The following is a 17793-nucleotide window of genomic DNA, read 5'->3' as shown; positions in this document are numbered from 1 at the left end:
AGAAGCACTGATAGTCTATTAGAGTCTCTTATACCATGGCCACTTGATAAGACCTACGACAGAATACACTGACTTTTCTCCCAGTTTGTTCCATTTTTAGAAGTCCGAGACCAAAACCCAGAGGTCAGTATGAAATCTACTTTACATACAGCACTGCTCAGAGACACATGTGGACCTCTACAGTCTCAGTTTACTCTAAGAGGAGTGACCAATGAGAGCACAATCTGAAACCAGAGGAGGGCAGTGGATACACAGACACAGGGCTGCATTAAATCTACAGGTACTGATTATTATTATTGAAGCGGGTGGGGAGGGTGTTGACATGGCTGATGTTTCATTAGAATACTGTCAGAGATTCCTGCTGATTGAAGGCTGATTGATTCTCTTTTCTTTTCTCCAAATGGCTTGTACAAACTGTGGCAAAACATGTCTGAGCAGGACACCTAAGTCTTGTTGTTTGCAATGAGCCTCAGTCATTTATCTGACTTCTTAGAAGCAGCTGATTAAGAATGATGGTGAAACTGCTGACTGGAACTGTGCTGAATGAACCTGAGGCTTCTTTTAGGATAAATTTGTCTAAATTAAATGCTAAAAGAAAAAGAAGCTAATTTGTAACTGTGCTGTTGTTAACCTCACCTAATGAAATCCAATATCTAGAATGTGTCCTCGTCTTCACTAGTGGTGGGTGGATCAATCCAAATATCGATAGTATCGATACCAAGTCGGTATCGGTATCGGCAATACTGGCCCGTATTTACTTGGTATCGGATCGATACCAAAATATGCAGTATCGCACACCACTAGTCTTCACTTCACAAAGGCCGATTCTTTCTGTTTCTTCTTCTCTCTTCTCCTGTTCTTTCTTTCTCTCCTCAGATTCCTTCTTTATGTTTTTATGTTTTCTTCCCTACCTGAGACTCTCTGGACTCTGGACTCTGTTTCTCTTCATCACCTGTGAAATAAAAAGACATGGAGTTTCCTTATCAGATGACAGTTCTTACAGTATAGACTTTATTTATAATGCTGAATGAATAGTTAATGACAGAAAAATTAGGATGTATTATTATTCATATAAAGTTTATATAACTTACAGCTGTCTTTGTTTTTTGTTTTCAGATCCTTAAGCTCAGACTGTAGAGTGGTGAGGTGTTTGTCTTGTTGTATGATCTTTTCTATTTGGGCACGTGCAAATGTCTCTGTTGTGTAGCTGCATGATTCTTTAGAGGGTCGAACTTTTTCCACAGCATCCAACAGCTCTGGGATCTGCTGTTTGTCATTGATGTTGAGAACAACATAATGTCCTCCATAACTCTGAAGAAGATTCTTGATGTCCGTGTCCCCTCTTAGAAAGTTACCAACAGCTGGGTGTGTAGGATCTGACTCCACAGTGAACAGAATCATGGTGAAGTCATTGACTGGAGAGCTGAATGTGTTCTGGATGGTCTCTAACTCCCCCTTGTCTTCATCAGTGAGGGGACCCACAGGTAGGACCAGGATGAAGGCATGGACGCCCTCAGGATCACAGAGGGAGATACACCTGAATGATTCCTCCATCACTGCCTCCTGAGGTTTTCCATACAAGGCAGGCAGCTCCACCAGGGAAACCCAACGTCCACACACCTCTCCCTGATGTTTAACACACTCTGATGAGGTGGAGACTGAATGAAGCTCTGTCTGACCTAAAATGGCCTTGGCTGCTGAAGTCTTCCCTGCTCCTCTCCTCCCACACAGAACCAGGTTTAAAGATGGTTTGATGTGTTCAGACTTTGGTCTTATGGTCTCTTCAGTGAAGGTGAGGAAGGTTCCTTTGTTTTCATGCACAATGTTCTCAATCTTCTGCATTAACACTCTGTGGTCACTTTCAAACATGTTGTAGTATCTTCCTCCACAGTCTCTAATCAGCTGATTCACAGTTGAATGTGTTCCACTCTTCTTGTCTGTTATGACGACCATTGAGTATCTAAAAGCATCTTGACCAAACAAACTCAGGATGAACTTCAGTGTTTTTCTGTTCTCCTCAGTGAAATCAGAAGGTTTCACTAACAGCAGCAGAACATTTGGTCCAGGACGACAAAGACTCACACAGCTCTTCATCACTTCTCTCACTGCTTCAACAGACAGACTGAAGACATCTTGAGTTTTAACTACAGTTAATGATTTTCCCTTCCACTCTCTGCTGGTGGCGACAAGCTGTTTTTGGTGTTTTTGGAAAACCTGACAGTTTAGGATGAAGTTACCAAGCTTCGACTTTTTGTCATCATGTTTGCCCACTAGAACAATCCTGAGAGCAGACACTGTAATAAAACAGAGGAAAAAATTAGAGCTGCTGTCAAGTTGTAGGCTGTTGTAGCTGTCTCAGCTGATCAAACACAACACTGTGACTCTACATGTTCACGTAATGAGAACATTTCTCAAGCAGTTCACTTACGGTCATCCTCATCCTCCGCCTCCTCATCCTCATCCTCATCCTCAATCTCAGGGCTTGGAGGTCCAGAAAGAATGTCATCATCGGATGCTGAAAAAAGACAATGAGTTCGAAAACCCAGCTGAGTGAAGGATGAATCCATGATGAACAGAATCAAACTGGATCAACAAACAGTCAGGAAGTCCCATCTTCTTTAAGGTGGACTGAAGAGAATCTCTCATCCATTATCAACTGTCAACTTATCTGACTGAATCATGAGAATGAAACATGGGTTTGTTCCTACACCTACAAAACACTGTGATTTACATGTTAACACATGAGAACATTTCTGAAGCAGCTCAGTTCAACTTACATGGATGTATCAGAGATTGCAGACGTGAGCCTGTAGAATACAGAAAATGTAGATATTCATTCACTCACATGTGTCACTTGTAATAAGACTTGTATCTATGTGCTGTAGCTTTATATTGGCCTGGACAGGTCATAGTCTCAGCCTGTACAGACTCATCGAATGGTGTCCTCAGAGAACAGCTGATGTTTGGTGATTAAAGGTAAATGTCTGAGGTAACAGTGTGGTTTGTGCTTCTGCAGAATACTTCATGTAGTGATCTTTGAACTCACGTTGAGCCTTGAGCTCACTGGTTTTCTCCTTGAGTGTTTTCATTTCCATCTTCAGTTCTGAAACTGTGAAAATGGAGACCAGAACCTGCATTAGTATTTTCACAACCTTAACACACTGAGAAAAATATCATCTACTGTGTCTGAAAACAGGTCAGTTATACTTGTACACTGAAACCTGTTCCAGCCTCTACTGGACTAGTCTCTGGGTTCAGCTGGACAGGTGACCAGTCACTGACTTTAGAGACTGTGGCTTTCAAACAGCACTGTAGCAGTTCATGTTAACAGACCAAAGTACAGGGTGCAGTGAGCTCAGGTTGTGAATTCTGGTCTGAGGTCAGTGGATCAGAGAACCCCCGACAATGAACTGCTAATAGTAACACATTTAATACTTTACACACACAGTATATCACAATTCATAACAACTACTGCAGCCTTCTGTGCTAATGTAAATAGCAGAAAACTCACAGCCAACATCTGTAAAGCCCTCCATCAGATTTTTTCCTTTCCGGTTCACTTCCTCTACGATCCTCAACGTTTCCCTCAGCAGTCGAGAATCTGTGAAAATAGCGTCCACAACCTGCATTAATATTTAACATCATTAACACACTGATACAAATATCATCTACTGTGTGTGAAGCAGCTCAGTTCCACTGAGTCAACATGTGGAGGACTCAGCTCAGTACCTGTCCTGTCTGTTCTCTATAGAGGATACAAAATAAAACCAAACTGAATGAGGAGAGTTTAGATTGTTCGGAGTCGGCAGGAATTTGATGAGTGGTGGGTCCAGCACTGAGCTGATACAGAGAATGTAGATACTCATTCATTCACATGTGTTTCAGTGGTTGGACTGTCAGGAGCAGCAGGGTCTTCTCTGCTGGTTTAAACACTGTTACAGTCACTCAGTCATTCACTGCATTCACTCAGTCACTGTATTAAATTGTTCCCAATGGTCTTTTCTCTTTAGTTTCCCTCCTGGCTGTGCTGTTTCCGATACAGTCTGTTTATCTCACATAAGTTTTAATTCATGGCTGAGGATGTCTGCTCTCACTCACAGTCAGAATCAGCCTCTTCTCTCAGCCTCCTTAGTCGTTTTGATGCTGTGTCATCATCAGACACTGAAAAGAAAACAATGAGTTAGAAAACACAACTCAGTGAAGGTTACAATCAAAGTCAACAAGCAGTCAGGAAGTCCCAGCTTCTTTAAGGTGGACTGAAGAGAATCTCTCATGTGACTCTACATGTTCATGTAGATGAGAATTTTCTGAATCAGCTCACTTACAGCAATCCTCATCCAGCTCCTCATCCAGCTCCTCATCCAGCTCCTCATCCTCCATAAACGGACAGAATGGAGGTTCTGAAAGAAAGGCCTCACCCCACGCTGAAAAGAAAACACTGAGTTAGAAAACCCAGCCGAGTGAAGGATGAATCCATGATGAACAGAATCAAAGTGGATCAACAACAGGAAGTCCCAGTTTCTTTAAGGTGGACTGAAGAGAATCTCTCATCCATTATCAACCTGAATCTGACTGAATCACAACTGACAAATGAAATCAAATGAGAGTTTGTTCCTTCACCTCCACAGCACTGTGACTCTACATGTTCATGTAGAGGAGATTTAAGAAGGGTTGACTTGAGGGAAACTGGACTTGGTTGAAGATATCTGAAGATGTTTCATCTTTTATCCAAGACGTTTCCTCAGTTCTGACTGACTGGTGTACAGATCCACTGTTACAGTCTTTGGGTGACAGCCTGTTGTATTATGTTTCATTGATTCATTGTGGTGCAGTCTTTTCTCTTTTCACCACCTCATCTGCTCCTCCTCCTCCTGCTTGGATTCCTCCCTGGTCAAATTCCACCTGTGTTTGAGCACAGTCGTCCCAGCCTTCAGCTGGTCCCTGTTCCAGCCACCAATCACAAGCCTGAAACTGATAAACTGATAATGACCTGAGTTTGTTTTATTTCTTCCAGCTGCTGCAGTGAGTCAATGAGAATCAGGTGAGTTAAGAAGTGAATTGTGTTTGGTTTGTTTTCATGCTTTCACCTGCAGCCCTTCACTCTGTTCATCTCCTCACCTGACTCCTCCTCTCTTGTGTATAAATGCTGAACAGAACAAGTCCAGTTCCCCTTGAGTCAGCTCCTCTTGGATAACCATGACCTGTAAGACTGAGGATCTTTACAGACAACATAGATGAGAATATTTCTGAATCAGATCACTTACGGCCATCCTCAGTAATCAGAGAGCTTGGAAGTCCTGAAAGTCCTGAAAGAATGTCATCATCAGATGCTGAAAAAAGACAATGAGTTAGAAAACCCAGCTGAGTAAAGGATGAATCCATGATGAATAAAATCAAAGTGGATCAACAAGCAGTCAAGAAGTCCCAGCTTCTTTAAGGTGGACTGAAGAGAATCTCTCATCCATTATCAACCTGAATCTGACTGATTCACAACTGAACTGACAAATGAAATCAAATGAAGTTTGTTCCTTCACCTCCACAGCACTGTGACTCTACACGTGAGAACATTTCTGAATCAGTTCAGTTTAACTTACATGTAGACAGAAAGACTTCACTGCTGCTGCTGCTTAGTGGCCTCCTCAGTATAACTACACAGAAGATGAAGACAGTCATTCATGTCATCTGTAATAAGGCTGACCATTCAAACATCTTATTATAGTTGGTGTCCATCATCATCTCTTCTCTCATCATGAAATCAAATGAGAGTTTGTTCCTCCACCTCCACAACACTGTGACTCTACATGTTCATGTGAATGAGAACATTTCTAAGTCCCTTAACTTACCGCGATGCATCATGATGGTACTGGCTTGATCAGCTGTAGGGACACAGAAAATGTGAATATTCATTCATTTATTCACATGAATTCTCAAACTCAACACTTTACAAATACAAACATTTCACTGTAATCAAATGCCAATTTGTTCCTTCACCTCCACAACACTGTGACTCTACATGTTCATGTAGAGGAGAACATTTCTCAATCAGGTCAGGTTGACTTACCGTGGATCTCCAAGGCTTGAAGAACTGTAGTGACACAGAAAATTTAGATATTTATTCATTCACTCATTCATTCATTTACTCTCTGTAGTAAACATCATATTTCAAACATCCAATGACTGTTGGGGTCTCTGAAATACAATATGAGTTGACTGTGATTCAAAATGAAGATATTTAGAAATCTCCTCAGGTCAACTTACAATGACGTAGTGGTTCTGGTGAAGGTGGTGAAGGTGGTGATGGTGGAGGTGGTGGAGGTGGTGATGGTGGAGGTGGTGGAGGTGGACCTGTGGTGATGAGAAAATGCAGATATCTATTAATTCATTTACATTTATTCTGGAATAAGACTCATGTTCCATATACTCTGTGTGAACCAGGTCAGTTATATCATGTCTGATGACAGAGACTGAAGACAGTGTGTTATCTACAGTAAGAAACTCTTACTGGACTCACTGGATGATGAACCTCCCATGTTGTCTCTCTGACTCAGACCAGCTGCTGGGTTTAAGAATCTGAAAGAAAACATAAAATGTAACTTGTTGTTTTATCTGATCTGCTGCTGCTTCACTGTTCCAGCAGGAAACCTCTAAACAACACACACATAGAAATATTAGAGCAGTAAATCCTGAACTCAGACTGTCCTGTGTGGTTTTTATCTGAACTCATTCAGACCAGAACCAACAGAGTTCCCAGATGAACGTCCATGTTACAGCAGTAAGGTGTTAAACAGTGAATCTACATAGTTTGTCCATGGATCAGTGTTTTCAGCTCAGTTGATGAATTTACTGTGATAATAAACTGTGAGCTGAACCTGATCTGAATCTGGAATCAGCTGTAGAATGATCACTGCTTTTTCATTTCATCTGCAGCTCTATCATCAACTTCTTATCAACTATCAACACTAATACTTTACTTTAGTTACCTGCTTATTTCTATAGATGTTGGTCCTCCACTCACTGACAGAGTAGAGTCCAGACAGATGTGCAGTAGAAGCTGTGAACAGACTTCACCTCAGTAGTTGATGTTAGAGCTCCACCTGCTGGACACAACAGTGTAAACACACAGCAGAGGAGCAGTGGATCTTAGTGGATCTCTCCTCACTTTAACCATCCATTCACTCTAACATGCTGACTGGGACTATTCAGAGGGTGGACACAATAATAGAAACAGCTCAGATATAACACAGACCAACAGTCATCAACACGTCTGAAGCAGCTGGAGGAGTTGGTTCTAATCCTTGTGTATCTGTGCAGCTTAGACCAGACTCCTATGATCCAACACCAGCTCTGTCTGTGTCTGTGTCCTCCCACTGGTGCGTTAGTAAAACAAACTAATGTCCAACAGGACTTTAATGATTTCCCATCATACACTTCAGCAGATTAACGGTCAGACCTGATCAGACCGTTAGAACAGAGGACATGAGGCGCCATGTCAGACCGAGAGTAAGTGACCACAGAGATGAACTCAGAGGGAAAATCACCATCAAACAGTGACTGAAGTCTCTGAGAAATAAAGGCCGGTTAATTCTGATTTAGAAAATGTGATGGTGAGGCTTATTGTGGCCTGTTACACGGACACACCGGAGCTCAGTCTGAACAGGTTTCAGTTGATCCAGAGAATCTGCAGCTTCAGCAGGTTATGATGAACTCTGTTATCACTGACACCAACAGAACACATCCATCCACTGGAACTACATCTATATCTGTTTAACTGAGTTCACTCACCGAGAAATAAACTGCGACACAAACTCTCCTCATCAAAACCGAAAGTAAACTTTGTGGAGAACCACGTGACCTCAGTCTGTGCTGCCTTAAAGGTGTACTGTCATTACTTTATATTTAACATGAGCTGTTCCTTGTTCTGTACTTGGAGAAAATCAAGCAGTAGCTGGGTCCAAATACAGATGGTTTTATTATCTGCCTTCTACTAACATAAACACAGATAGGTAATATGAAACGAAAATAAAGATGTAAAGATGATAAAACTATGATGATTAAAGGTTAACTGACAGCTGGTAAGATGAGGAACGTGACATGATGGAAGTGAACAGGTTTAGGATATGTAGACTATGATTACTAATGAATCCTGGGACGTCTGTGACTGTACTTCAGCATCAACCCAGTCATGAGCAGCAGTGAAGTGCTGCAGCCTGCTGGAGCAGTGTTGTTATTGGACTCTGTTGGTCAGAACTCAGAGCTAAACCCTCAGGGGAAACTGTCTCGCTGGGGAATGATGTCACATTTAATGGCAGTCTCAGCCAATCAGGGCTCCTTCCTCCTCCTGTCTTTGTCTCAGTCAGAATGAGAAGAATACATTTTCTTATTAGAAATCATATTCCTGCACCTGAACCACACATTCTCCTTCCACCATGACCAACTGAAACATTAATCAAGATGATACATGAACAAGAAAGAAACAATACAAAGTGGATCATGTAATATCCTGACTGTTATTTTATTAAGATTTCAGAGACAGAAAAGTAACACTCCAATATCCAAAGGATAAAGTTATTTTCATTGTGATTGTTCATCCCTACATCTTGTGTCAGTTCTGGTTGATCCTGTGAAATGGGCCATTCGACCTTAGAACTCAGGTTAGTCATCTCACTGTCACCATACCACTCTGAAAAGACAGAAGATTAGAAAACCCAGCTGAGTGAAGGATGACTCCATGATGAACAGAATCAAAGTGGATCAACAAGCAGTCAGGAAGTCCCAGCTTCTTTAAGGTGGACTGAAGAGAATCTCTCATGGGACTCTACATGTTCATCAGCTCAGTTTTACTTACATGAACGTTCCAGAGCATACTGGGATGAGCCTGTAACGATATAGAGAATGTAACTATTCATTCATTCATACGTGTTCTGTATGAAAGTTCTGTTAGTGACTGCAGTAAAAATCAGTGTTAGCAGGTCTGAAGCAAACATCCATCTATTGATTCTCTGACTCATTGATCCTGGCTTTTTAAGGTCTGTTCCAATACTGGCACTTAGGGACTGAATTTAATATCTGCTCAGCTTTGTTGTCATTTAAATCCAGTGGTCAGTTTATTATGAACACCTAGCTAAAACTAATCCAGTCTAATCTAACAGCCACCCATCTCCTCTCCTGTGTTTGAGCCCAGTCTTCCCCACCTTCAGCTGGTCCAGTCACCAACCTGTCTGACCCATTGTGAGCTGGTAAAAGCTGCTTTGTGAAAGAGCCGATCACAGCTGTGAGCACTGACTCTGAAAGTTAACTCAGGTCGGTCGGTGCAAAGTAATGTGAACTCCTTTGATTCAGAGATCTGCTGGACTATAGCTTATAGCTGTGTTTGTGGTTTCCATGTCTCTTTTGGCTCCACTTGTAGCTGGTGCTTTTGTCTATTTAACATTAGGCCTCATGGATAACGACCTGTGTGTGTTTTATTATTAACAGGTAAGAACAGTGCAGCCAGGCAGTGCATCATTTCTCCTAGCTGCTGCAGTTAGAACTGGCTGAGATAGATGTGGATTGTGTTTGGTTTGTTTTCATGGTTTGGTGCCACCTGCAGAGATCTGACTGAGACACTTCACAAACAAAACAGAAGAGAAGATTTCTGAATCACTGCACTTACCGTAACCCTTATCCCCACCAAACATCCAGTTTGAGCTGCTCGAATCATCAGTTACTGAAAGGAAAGCAAAGAAAGAGTTCTAAAACACAACTGAGTGAAGGATGAATCTGTCATCTATTATCAATTATAAACTTGCATGTCAATATTTCACTGAAATAAAATATGAGTTTGTTCCTGCACCTACACAACACTGACATTTCTGAATCAGAACAGTTGAACTTACTGGCAAGTTGAGAGGGTTTTTTGCCAATGGCTCTTTGCTCTTTTGCAATCTCTACACAGAAAATGTAGGTTGTCATTAATTCATGTATTCATTTACAGAGCACAGTCGTCTGGCGAAGCGTGGCAGCAAAGCCAGGGTTCTTAAACAGAGCATGATGATTGATTGGAGGCAGGTGAGCCAGGTAACAGGAGGAACACCACACCTCCACTCATACAGACAGAAAGACAGACACAGGGGAGGAGACACCAGGGAGACAAGAAAACACAAGAAACACTGGGGAGGCTCAAGGTCACAGAGGGAACCATGACACTTCAACTGACAACTTTACTGAGCTCACAAACAGTTCACTGAAATAAAGGTTTGTTCCTTCACCTACACAACACCATGATTCTACAGGGTAATGTAGATGAGAACATTTACTTACTCTGAGTTGTGTGGCTGACCTCAACTCCCCTATCTGTGACACAGAGATGTAGATACTCATTCACACTGACAGCAAAGTTCAACAATTAATTAGAAATTAGGGGTGTAACAACTCAATCATATAATTATCCATAATAGAAAGCTCATGGTTTCAAACACTATTGATTTATCTGAAATATTTGAATGATGAAAACAAACTAAACCATATTCCCTCCCAGTGTAAATTGTAAAAAAACGTATGAGCCATAACATGAGAGAGTAGAGGTTGTCTTATATTATGCAACAATACATGACATTTTCAGTCATCACAGCTGTGAGTACCAGTGTAACTGTAACCGTTTACAGTGTTGCATTATGGGTTGTTTGTAGTCTTGTCATGTTGCTAGGCTAGCAAGAGTTTTTCAGAATAAATCAGCCTTAAAGTTTCAGCTGCAGGAGTTTATGAAGCTGCTAATTCACAACTCAGCTCGAAAATGAAATCAAATGTGAGTTTGTTCCTTCACCTACACAACACTGACTGTAGACATGTAGATGAGGACATGAATCAGGTCAGTTTAACTTACAACTAAATGTTGTGGTCTTCTTTTCGGCCTCCCCTGTGGACACAGAAAATATATTCATCCAACCTGTAATAATGATGCAAACACCCAACAACCATCACAGCTTCTCACCTGGTTCAAATTTGGATTAACCAGGTTCTACAGTAAGGTTTACAACAACATTACAGATGAGATGAGAACATTAATAAATGTGTTCAGTCTGACATACAGCGAGTTATTGTGGTGTCCTCTCCAGCAGCAGCTTCCTCACCTGTGGACACAGGAAATGTAGATATTCATCCAACAACAATCTCAGCTTCTTACTCATCTGGTTCTACAGTAACCTTTACAACATCACTGCTGCTGTTGAAGTTCAATGAACTGTCTTTGTTATTGGAATAAATCAATAGATTTACTGAGGTTGTACAAGGACTTTGCTGAAATTTTTATCACTGTCTTCATGACTAAGCTTCTACAAACTGAAGTATGAAACATTTTGTTTGCCTCTGGATGCTTTATAAATACATTTGTCTTGTTCTGTCATGAGTTAAAAATACCTTTTCATGCCATTCATTGTAAACTGTATTGCAGAGCTCGTCCCTGCTCAGGATTTCATCAGCTTCAGGAGAAGTGTCTCCATATCTGAGGTTATTCAGTTACTAGATGGAGCCAGTTTCTGACCTGTCTCACCTGACTCTGATAGGACCAGAGATTCACAGGACTGAGAACAGACTGTGTCTCCAGGTACAGGCAGACTGATGTTCCTACATTTCCTGTGTGACCAGAATCCTCTGGGATCATAAATAAACATGTGACTTTAACTAACAGACTGTTGTTCACAGTGATGTGAGGACACAGTTCATGTCTGATGACAGAGAGAGAGACAGTGTGTTATCTACAGTAAGAAACTCTGACTGGACTCACTGGATGATGAACCTCCCATGTTGTCTCTCTGACTCAGACCAGCTGCTGGGTTTAAGAATCTGAAAGAAAAAATAAAATGTAACTTGTTGTTTTATCTGATCTGCTGCTGCTTCACTGTTCCAGCAGGAAACCTCTAAACAACACACACATAGAAATATTAGAGCAGTAAATCCTGAATGCGTGATTGCTGGGTGTGGTATTTTATCAGATTTCCACTTCAAACACAGTCAGACCAGAACCAGCAGAGTCCACAGATGAACGTCCATGTTACAGCAGTAAGGTGTTAAACAGTGAATCTACATAGTTTGTCCATGGATCAGTGTTTTCAGCTCAGTTGATGAATTTACTGTGATAATAAACTGTGAGCTGAACCTGATCTGAATCTGGAATCAGCTGTAGAATGATCACTGCTTTTTCATTTCATCTGCAGCTCTATCATCAACCATCGACAGAGATACTTCGACTTTTAGACTATAGTTACTTGGTTCTAGATGTAGTTTTAATGAAGTTCACTCACCTGCTGAAATTCTCTCTGCAACACACAAACAACTGAAAAGAAAACTCTTCAGGTGGAAGATGACGAAAGCAAAAAAAGGTGTGTACAGAAACGTCCAGTACATAGTTAATGTTTAAAATATTTACGACCAGCTATCTCATTATGAAACAAAAGTTGTGTTTGACACTGTGTGTGTGTGTGTGTGGTTTTAAAGGGCTATAGTGAAGTGGGAATGGCGACCCGGGGAGTTAGACCTCTGCCATAGTTCATGTGTGTGGCTGCATCAGTTTTGTCCTAATAAAGACTTGGTTACTGTTTCCTGTTTCTCCTTCATTCGTTGTACTTACACAGTAGAAATATTCTGTCTACAGTCTCACAAGGTTAAGGCTCAGTCATTCCTGTTGGAGAAGACAGAGGCATTCAAAGTGGATCAGTGTAAGTGTTGGACACCATAATGTACAGTGTAATAACAGTATAATGACATGGATTCAGGGCGTTACACTGTGGACTGTGATTATCATTATTATTATCATGGTTATTAATAGTTCCTTCTCATGTGTGCATCAGTGGATGATGAAAACTTAAAAACAAGACATGACAAAGTTAAAAATGTAATGTTGTTTTATGTCATCTGCAGTAAACCTGACCACAGCTCAGGCTGTGAACAGACTTCACCTCAGTAGTTGATGTTAGAGCTCCACCTGCTGGACACAACAGTGTAAACACACAGCAGAGGAGCAGTGGATCTTAGTGGATCTCTCTCAACAGCTGTGATCAAGCTTTCAGGAAAGTCTCAGAGTATCAGAATAAATATCAAACCGTTTAACTGATCTAACAAACAGTAACAGTGTCCACATGTTACATAAATGACCTTTGACCTGAGTCCAGTCTGAACGTGTAACATTACAAACCTCACAGAGCTGATCACCAAGTTATTTCCAACAACAGCAGCACAAACTACATCCTGCTATATAACCCTGCAGTGATCACCTCTCTGAGACTGTCTGAACTCAAAGTGAACGTTCAGGATTCATCACAGGACTGCTGGATCAGACTGACTTAGTCTGAGCTCACAGTTCCTCATTATACATAAACATGACACATATATTTAGTGTAACAACAACATACAGTACTATACATAATGACACATGATGTGGAACAGAGGTTATACAACAAGTAGTTCTGACCAAGCAATCTGATTGGTCAACAAGACATTTAGAATGTGCTCCAATCAGCATGACAGCACGCCTTACTCATCACTAAAAAAATACTCTGCCATATACATTTTACTGTGTTGGTAATAGTTGTATAATCGCAGTATTACACTCGAGGGTGTGCTTTAACGTCATTTGAGCACTCTGTTAATATTGCTTAATTATGAAACATAGACCAGTAATAACGACTGGCAGCTGTTAATTAGTGTTAATGAGAGAATCACTGCTAAACAATCTGCTGACTGTGAAAAAACACATACACTACACACATCATATACTTAGACACTTATACTGCAGCTATCTGACAGAGGAGAGCAGATTTTACTCTTGAGTGCAGGAACGTACGGGATAGAAAACTACAGCTGCTACTGATCAATGAAGATCAGCAGAGATGATCAGGAGCTGCAGGAGGCTGAAGGCAGCTACAATAAGTCAGCTGTTCTCTTGTTGTTCACTTCAGTCTGATTCACTTCAGTCCACTGATGGTCCTGGTGAACTCAAAGTCAGATGTTCTCCGCATTTCTCTGCCACAATCTGACCCAACCGTGTTAACAGCTCTGGAAGTTCCAGGTCTTTCCACCACAGATATCTGAAGCCACATTTCCTGATCATGTGTTTTAATGGTGGATGCTGCCTGTACTGCTGCATGAAGCCTGTCCTCTCCTCTCTGGGTGTTGATATCAGAACCAGTGAATGATCAAATGATTGATCAGTGAAGAGTTGAAGGACTCTGCAGAGCCTCTCCTTCTGTTCCTCAGTGAAGTCTTCAGGCTGTAGAACCAGCAGGAACACATGAGGTCCAGGATCACAGAGTCTCACACAGGTTTCTACATGTTCTGTCAGTTTGTGTTCAGAGATGTCAGGAAGCAGCAGATCTGGGGTGTTGATGAGAACTATTTCTTTCTCCTCCACCTGTCCTCTGACTCTCTGACAGCAGTCTGCTTCTTCCTCTGTGTTGAACTCAGTCTCTCCCAGTATGAAGTTCCCCACTGAACTCCTCTGAGACCAGCTGTTCCCCAGCAGAACAACCCTCAGCTCACACACTGAGAAGAAAGTACAGCAGTGTAGACTTCTTCAATGTTGAACAGAACTACATCTGAGAGAGGAGAATCTGTCATCCATTATCAGTTAGGAACTTTAATTTCACCAGTGAACTTGAAAATATTTCAAAGCATTTAAAACATTGTGTATAGAATCTGGGAAACCTGTTGATTTAAACAAAAAGATTTCTGATCCAGTTCAGTGTTACTCACTACATGGGGGCAGGACTTCTTTGCTGCTGCTGCGCTGCCAGTATGGCTCTGTAGACACAGAAAATGTAGATATGTAACAAACCTGAACCATTTAAACATCCTGAGTCCATCATCATCAGTTCTCTGAATCCATACAGTTATATTAATGATACCATTAATATCATAATTAATATCATTATTTATGAAGAAGCTGGAGCTCAGGAAATCAAACAGCTTTTAGAGAAACTGAACAAAATCTGATGAAAAGAACTTTGTTCACAGACTGTTGTTGATGTGACAGAAACAGGAACAGGACAGTGAGTAATATCCTGAAAATATTTCATTGAAATTAAATGTGAGTTTGTTCCTACAGCTACACAACATGTTAATTTCTGAGTCAGGTCAGTTTGACTTACTGTGAGGTAGAAAGATTTCAGTGCTGCTGTTCATTCACATGAATTCTTTAACAACCAGTCAAACATTACTGCTGAAAGACGATTTCTATAGTAACTTTGCTGTTGCAACAGTTGCTGAAGTCCAAGGAATTTATTTTGTTAAATAAAAAATGTTAATTGTTTTCTTGCACAGTCATCAAAAAGAACTGATAAAATACCAGAACAATAAAGACTATTGATAAGAGCAGTAGTATTAATAAAATCCTAACAATACCCAGACCTAAAGGTGAGTCTGAAAAGAAAGAAAGGTGGAATCTCTCATCCATTATCAACCTGAATCTGACTGATTCACAACTGAACTGACAAATGAAATCAAATGAGAGTTTGTTCCTTCACCTCCACAGCACTGTGACTCTACATGTTCATGTAGAGGAGAACATTTCTCCATCAGCTCAGTGTAACTTACCTAAACTTGGCAGAGATAATCAAAGTGGTGTAGACATTTATTCATTCACTCATTCATTCCTTTGCTCTCTGTAATCAGCCTCATATTTCAAACATCCCAGGACTGTTGGCCTCCACACTCTGTGCTAACATTTTCCCAGTGTTAACTATGTTGGTCCTGAGGTCTGTACTATGAAGGGAGTTTAACCTCCTCTGGTTTAACTCGGGGTTATCAAGGAGGGTCAGGGTGGATGAACCCTGGCTGCCTCCATCTGTGTTAAACTGTACCACGGTGGTTCAGATGGCGCTCAGTTCAGTCGGACGTTAGTTCTGTCGGTTCATGAGGAATTTAAAGAGACTCTAAAGACAAAAAGTAAAACCACAGCTGTCAACAGAGACAGGGAGGCTGTCACATGTTCTCTGGATTGTTAATGTGTAATATGAGATGTAAGGACACGTCCAACATGTGATCATTCCTCAGATTACAGTCAACACCTGGGTCTCAGTCGTCGTCCACTAACATCTTTTCCATGATCATGGGACATGTCTTCCATCATGGTTGTTGAAGAAATAAGAAGCTATCACTGCATCAGTTAGGGTTCAACAACTAGTTGACAGCTGTAACATGTTGGTGAGCTCAGTTTGTTTTGGCTGGGCAGAGAATTTCTCTGAAATACAATATGAGTTTGTACCAACACCTACTGACCACTGTGACTCAAGATGGAGAGATTTAGAAATCTCCTCAGGTCAACTTACATGGACGTGGTGGATCTGGTGGAGGTCGCCCTGTGGTGATGAGAAAATAGAGATATTGATGAATTCATTTACATTTATTCTGGAATAAGACTCACGTTCCATCTACTGTGTGTGAACCAGGTCAGTTATATCATGTCTGAAGACAGAGACTGAAGACAGTGTGTTATCCTGGACTCACTGGATGATGATGCTTTATCCTCCATGTTGTCTCTGACTCAGACCAGCTGCTGGGTTTAAGAATCTGAAAAGAAAAAATAAAATGTAACTTGTTGTTTTATCTGATCTGCTGCTGCTTCACTGTTCCAGCAGGAAACCTCTAAACAACACACACAGACTGTACTGTATACTACAGTATATCCTTAATGTGCAGTCGCATTATAAATGTAAAATACTGACTTTACTTTAAGATTGAAAATTGAAAGTAAAAACTGTTGTGATGGAAGATTTCTCAGCACATTACATTCAGAAAAAAACAAGGTTGGACACTTTGTAACTATGAACTCCGGGTCTGAGAATTCTGACCAACCACCTCTTATTTACAGGAAAATGATTCAAGTCAAAGCAGTTATCAATCACCCCTGATCAAGACAGGCCTCTGATATTTCCCCATCATTCACTTCAGCAGATTAACGACCAGATCTGATCAGATGTTTGATATGAACTGAGTGAAAAGAGGAAATGAGGCGCCATGTCAGACCGAGACGACCTCAGGGTTTGTTGAAGAGAAGTTGTCAGAGAGCAGCTTCAATGGTTCAACTCACAGTGAAGTTAGCTCAGGAACTGACCCAACCTTAAAGTCAACTCTGTGTTTTCACCAAACCCGCCGTCTGACACACGGAAACAAAACCCAACTTCCCACAATGATGTTGGATGAAGTTGGGCGTCACCCGCGCGACAAACAACCGGGTCTGAACAAGTTTTAAACTAATCCAGAGAACCTGCAGCTTCAGCAGGTTATGATGAACTCTGTTATCACTGACACCAACAGAACACATCCATCCACTGGAACTACATCTATATCTGTTTAACTGAGTTCACTCACCGAGAAATAAACTGCGACACAAACTCTCCTCATCAAAACCGAAAGTAAACTTTGTGGAGAACCACGTGACCTCAGTCTGTGCTGCCTTAAAGGTGTACTGTCATTAACTCGTTAATATTTAACACGAGTTGTTTCACTGAGTTTAGCTGAGGTCAGAACCCTGCAGGAGATTAGAGCTGGAACAAGGACAGAGAACAGAACAGGACGTGTTTTCTTCACCATCACTGTCAGTGAAATCTATGAAGAATGAATTCATCAGAGCTGAAAAGACTACAAACTAACACCAGTGGATTCATTACATTTCAACATCACATTTCAATGAGCACAGTGGAAACAGCATCAACCCACAGCAGGACTTTACTGTGGTCACAGACAACAGGTGGTGGAGGTGGTGTTAGAGCTCCACCTGCTGGACACACAGAGAGAGAGCAGCCATCAGCTCAAACAGGAACA

At 41.2% G+C, this 17793-nt stretch overlaps 1 protein-coding gene across 21 annotated transcripts in view; it reads right to left on the bottom strand.

The window, feature by feature from the left end:
• The window catches only part of LOC108874890 (GTPase IMAP family member 8), a 47055-nt gene that overhangs the window by 17881 nt on the left and 11381 nt on the right, over positions 1–17793 (bottom strand). The window contains exons 1-15 of one of the 21 annotated variants that reach the window (XM_051074839.1): positions 17341–17721; positions 6981–7097; positions 6503–6570; positions 6259–6345; positions 6062–6085; positions 5844–5876; positions 5595–5648; positions 5265–5330; positions 4326–4424; positions 4099–4161; positions 3512–3601; positions 3047–3109; positions 2778–2807; positions 2429–2515; positions 1538–2294 (exon numbers count right to left, since the gene is read on the bottom strand). In XM_051074839.1, the coding sequence (XP_050930796.1) occupies positions 1538–2294; positions 2429–2515; positions 2778–2807; positions 3047–3109; positions 3512–3601; positions 4099–4161; positions 4326–4424; positions 5265–5330; positions 5595–5648; positions 5844–5876; positions 6062–6085; positions 6259–6345; positions 6503–6530 (1481 nt within the window). In that variant the 5' untranslated portion in view covers positions 6531–6570; positions 6981–7097; positions 17341–17721. Of the gene's footprint in view, positions 1–1537; positions 2295–2428; positions 2516–2777; positions 2808–3046; positions 3110–3511; positions 3602–4098; positions 4162–4325; positions 4427–4723; positions 4872–5264; positions 5331–5594; positions 5649–5843; positions 5877–6061; positions 6086–6258; positions 6346–6502; positions 6571–6980; positions 7098–7782; positions 7873–11759; positions 11821–12278; positions 12437–17340; positions 17722–17793 lie in introns of those variants that run through there. The other 20 variants (XM_051074852.1, XM_051074846.1, XM_051074841.1 and 17 more) reach the window with 20 other exon arrangements.

This window comes from Lates calcarifer, linkage group LG13 (assembly GCF_001640805.2).
Source record: "Lates calcarifer isolate ASB-BC8 linkage group LG13, TLL_Latcal_v3, whole genome shotgun sequence".
NCBI lineage: Eukaryota > Metazoa > Chordata > Actinopteri > Centropomidae > Lates > Lates calcarifer.
This window is presented reverse-complemented; position numbering and strand designations above follow the sequence as displayed.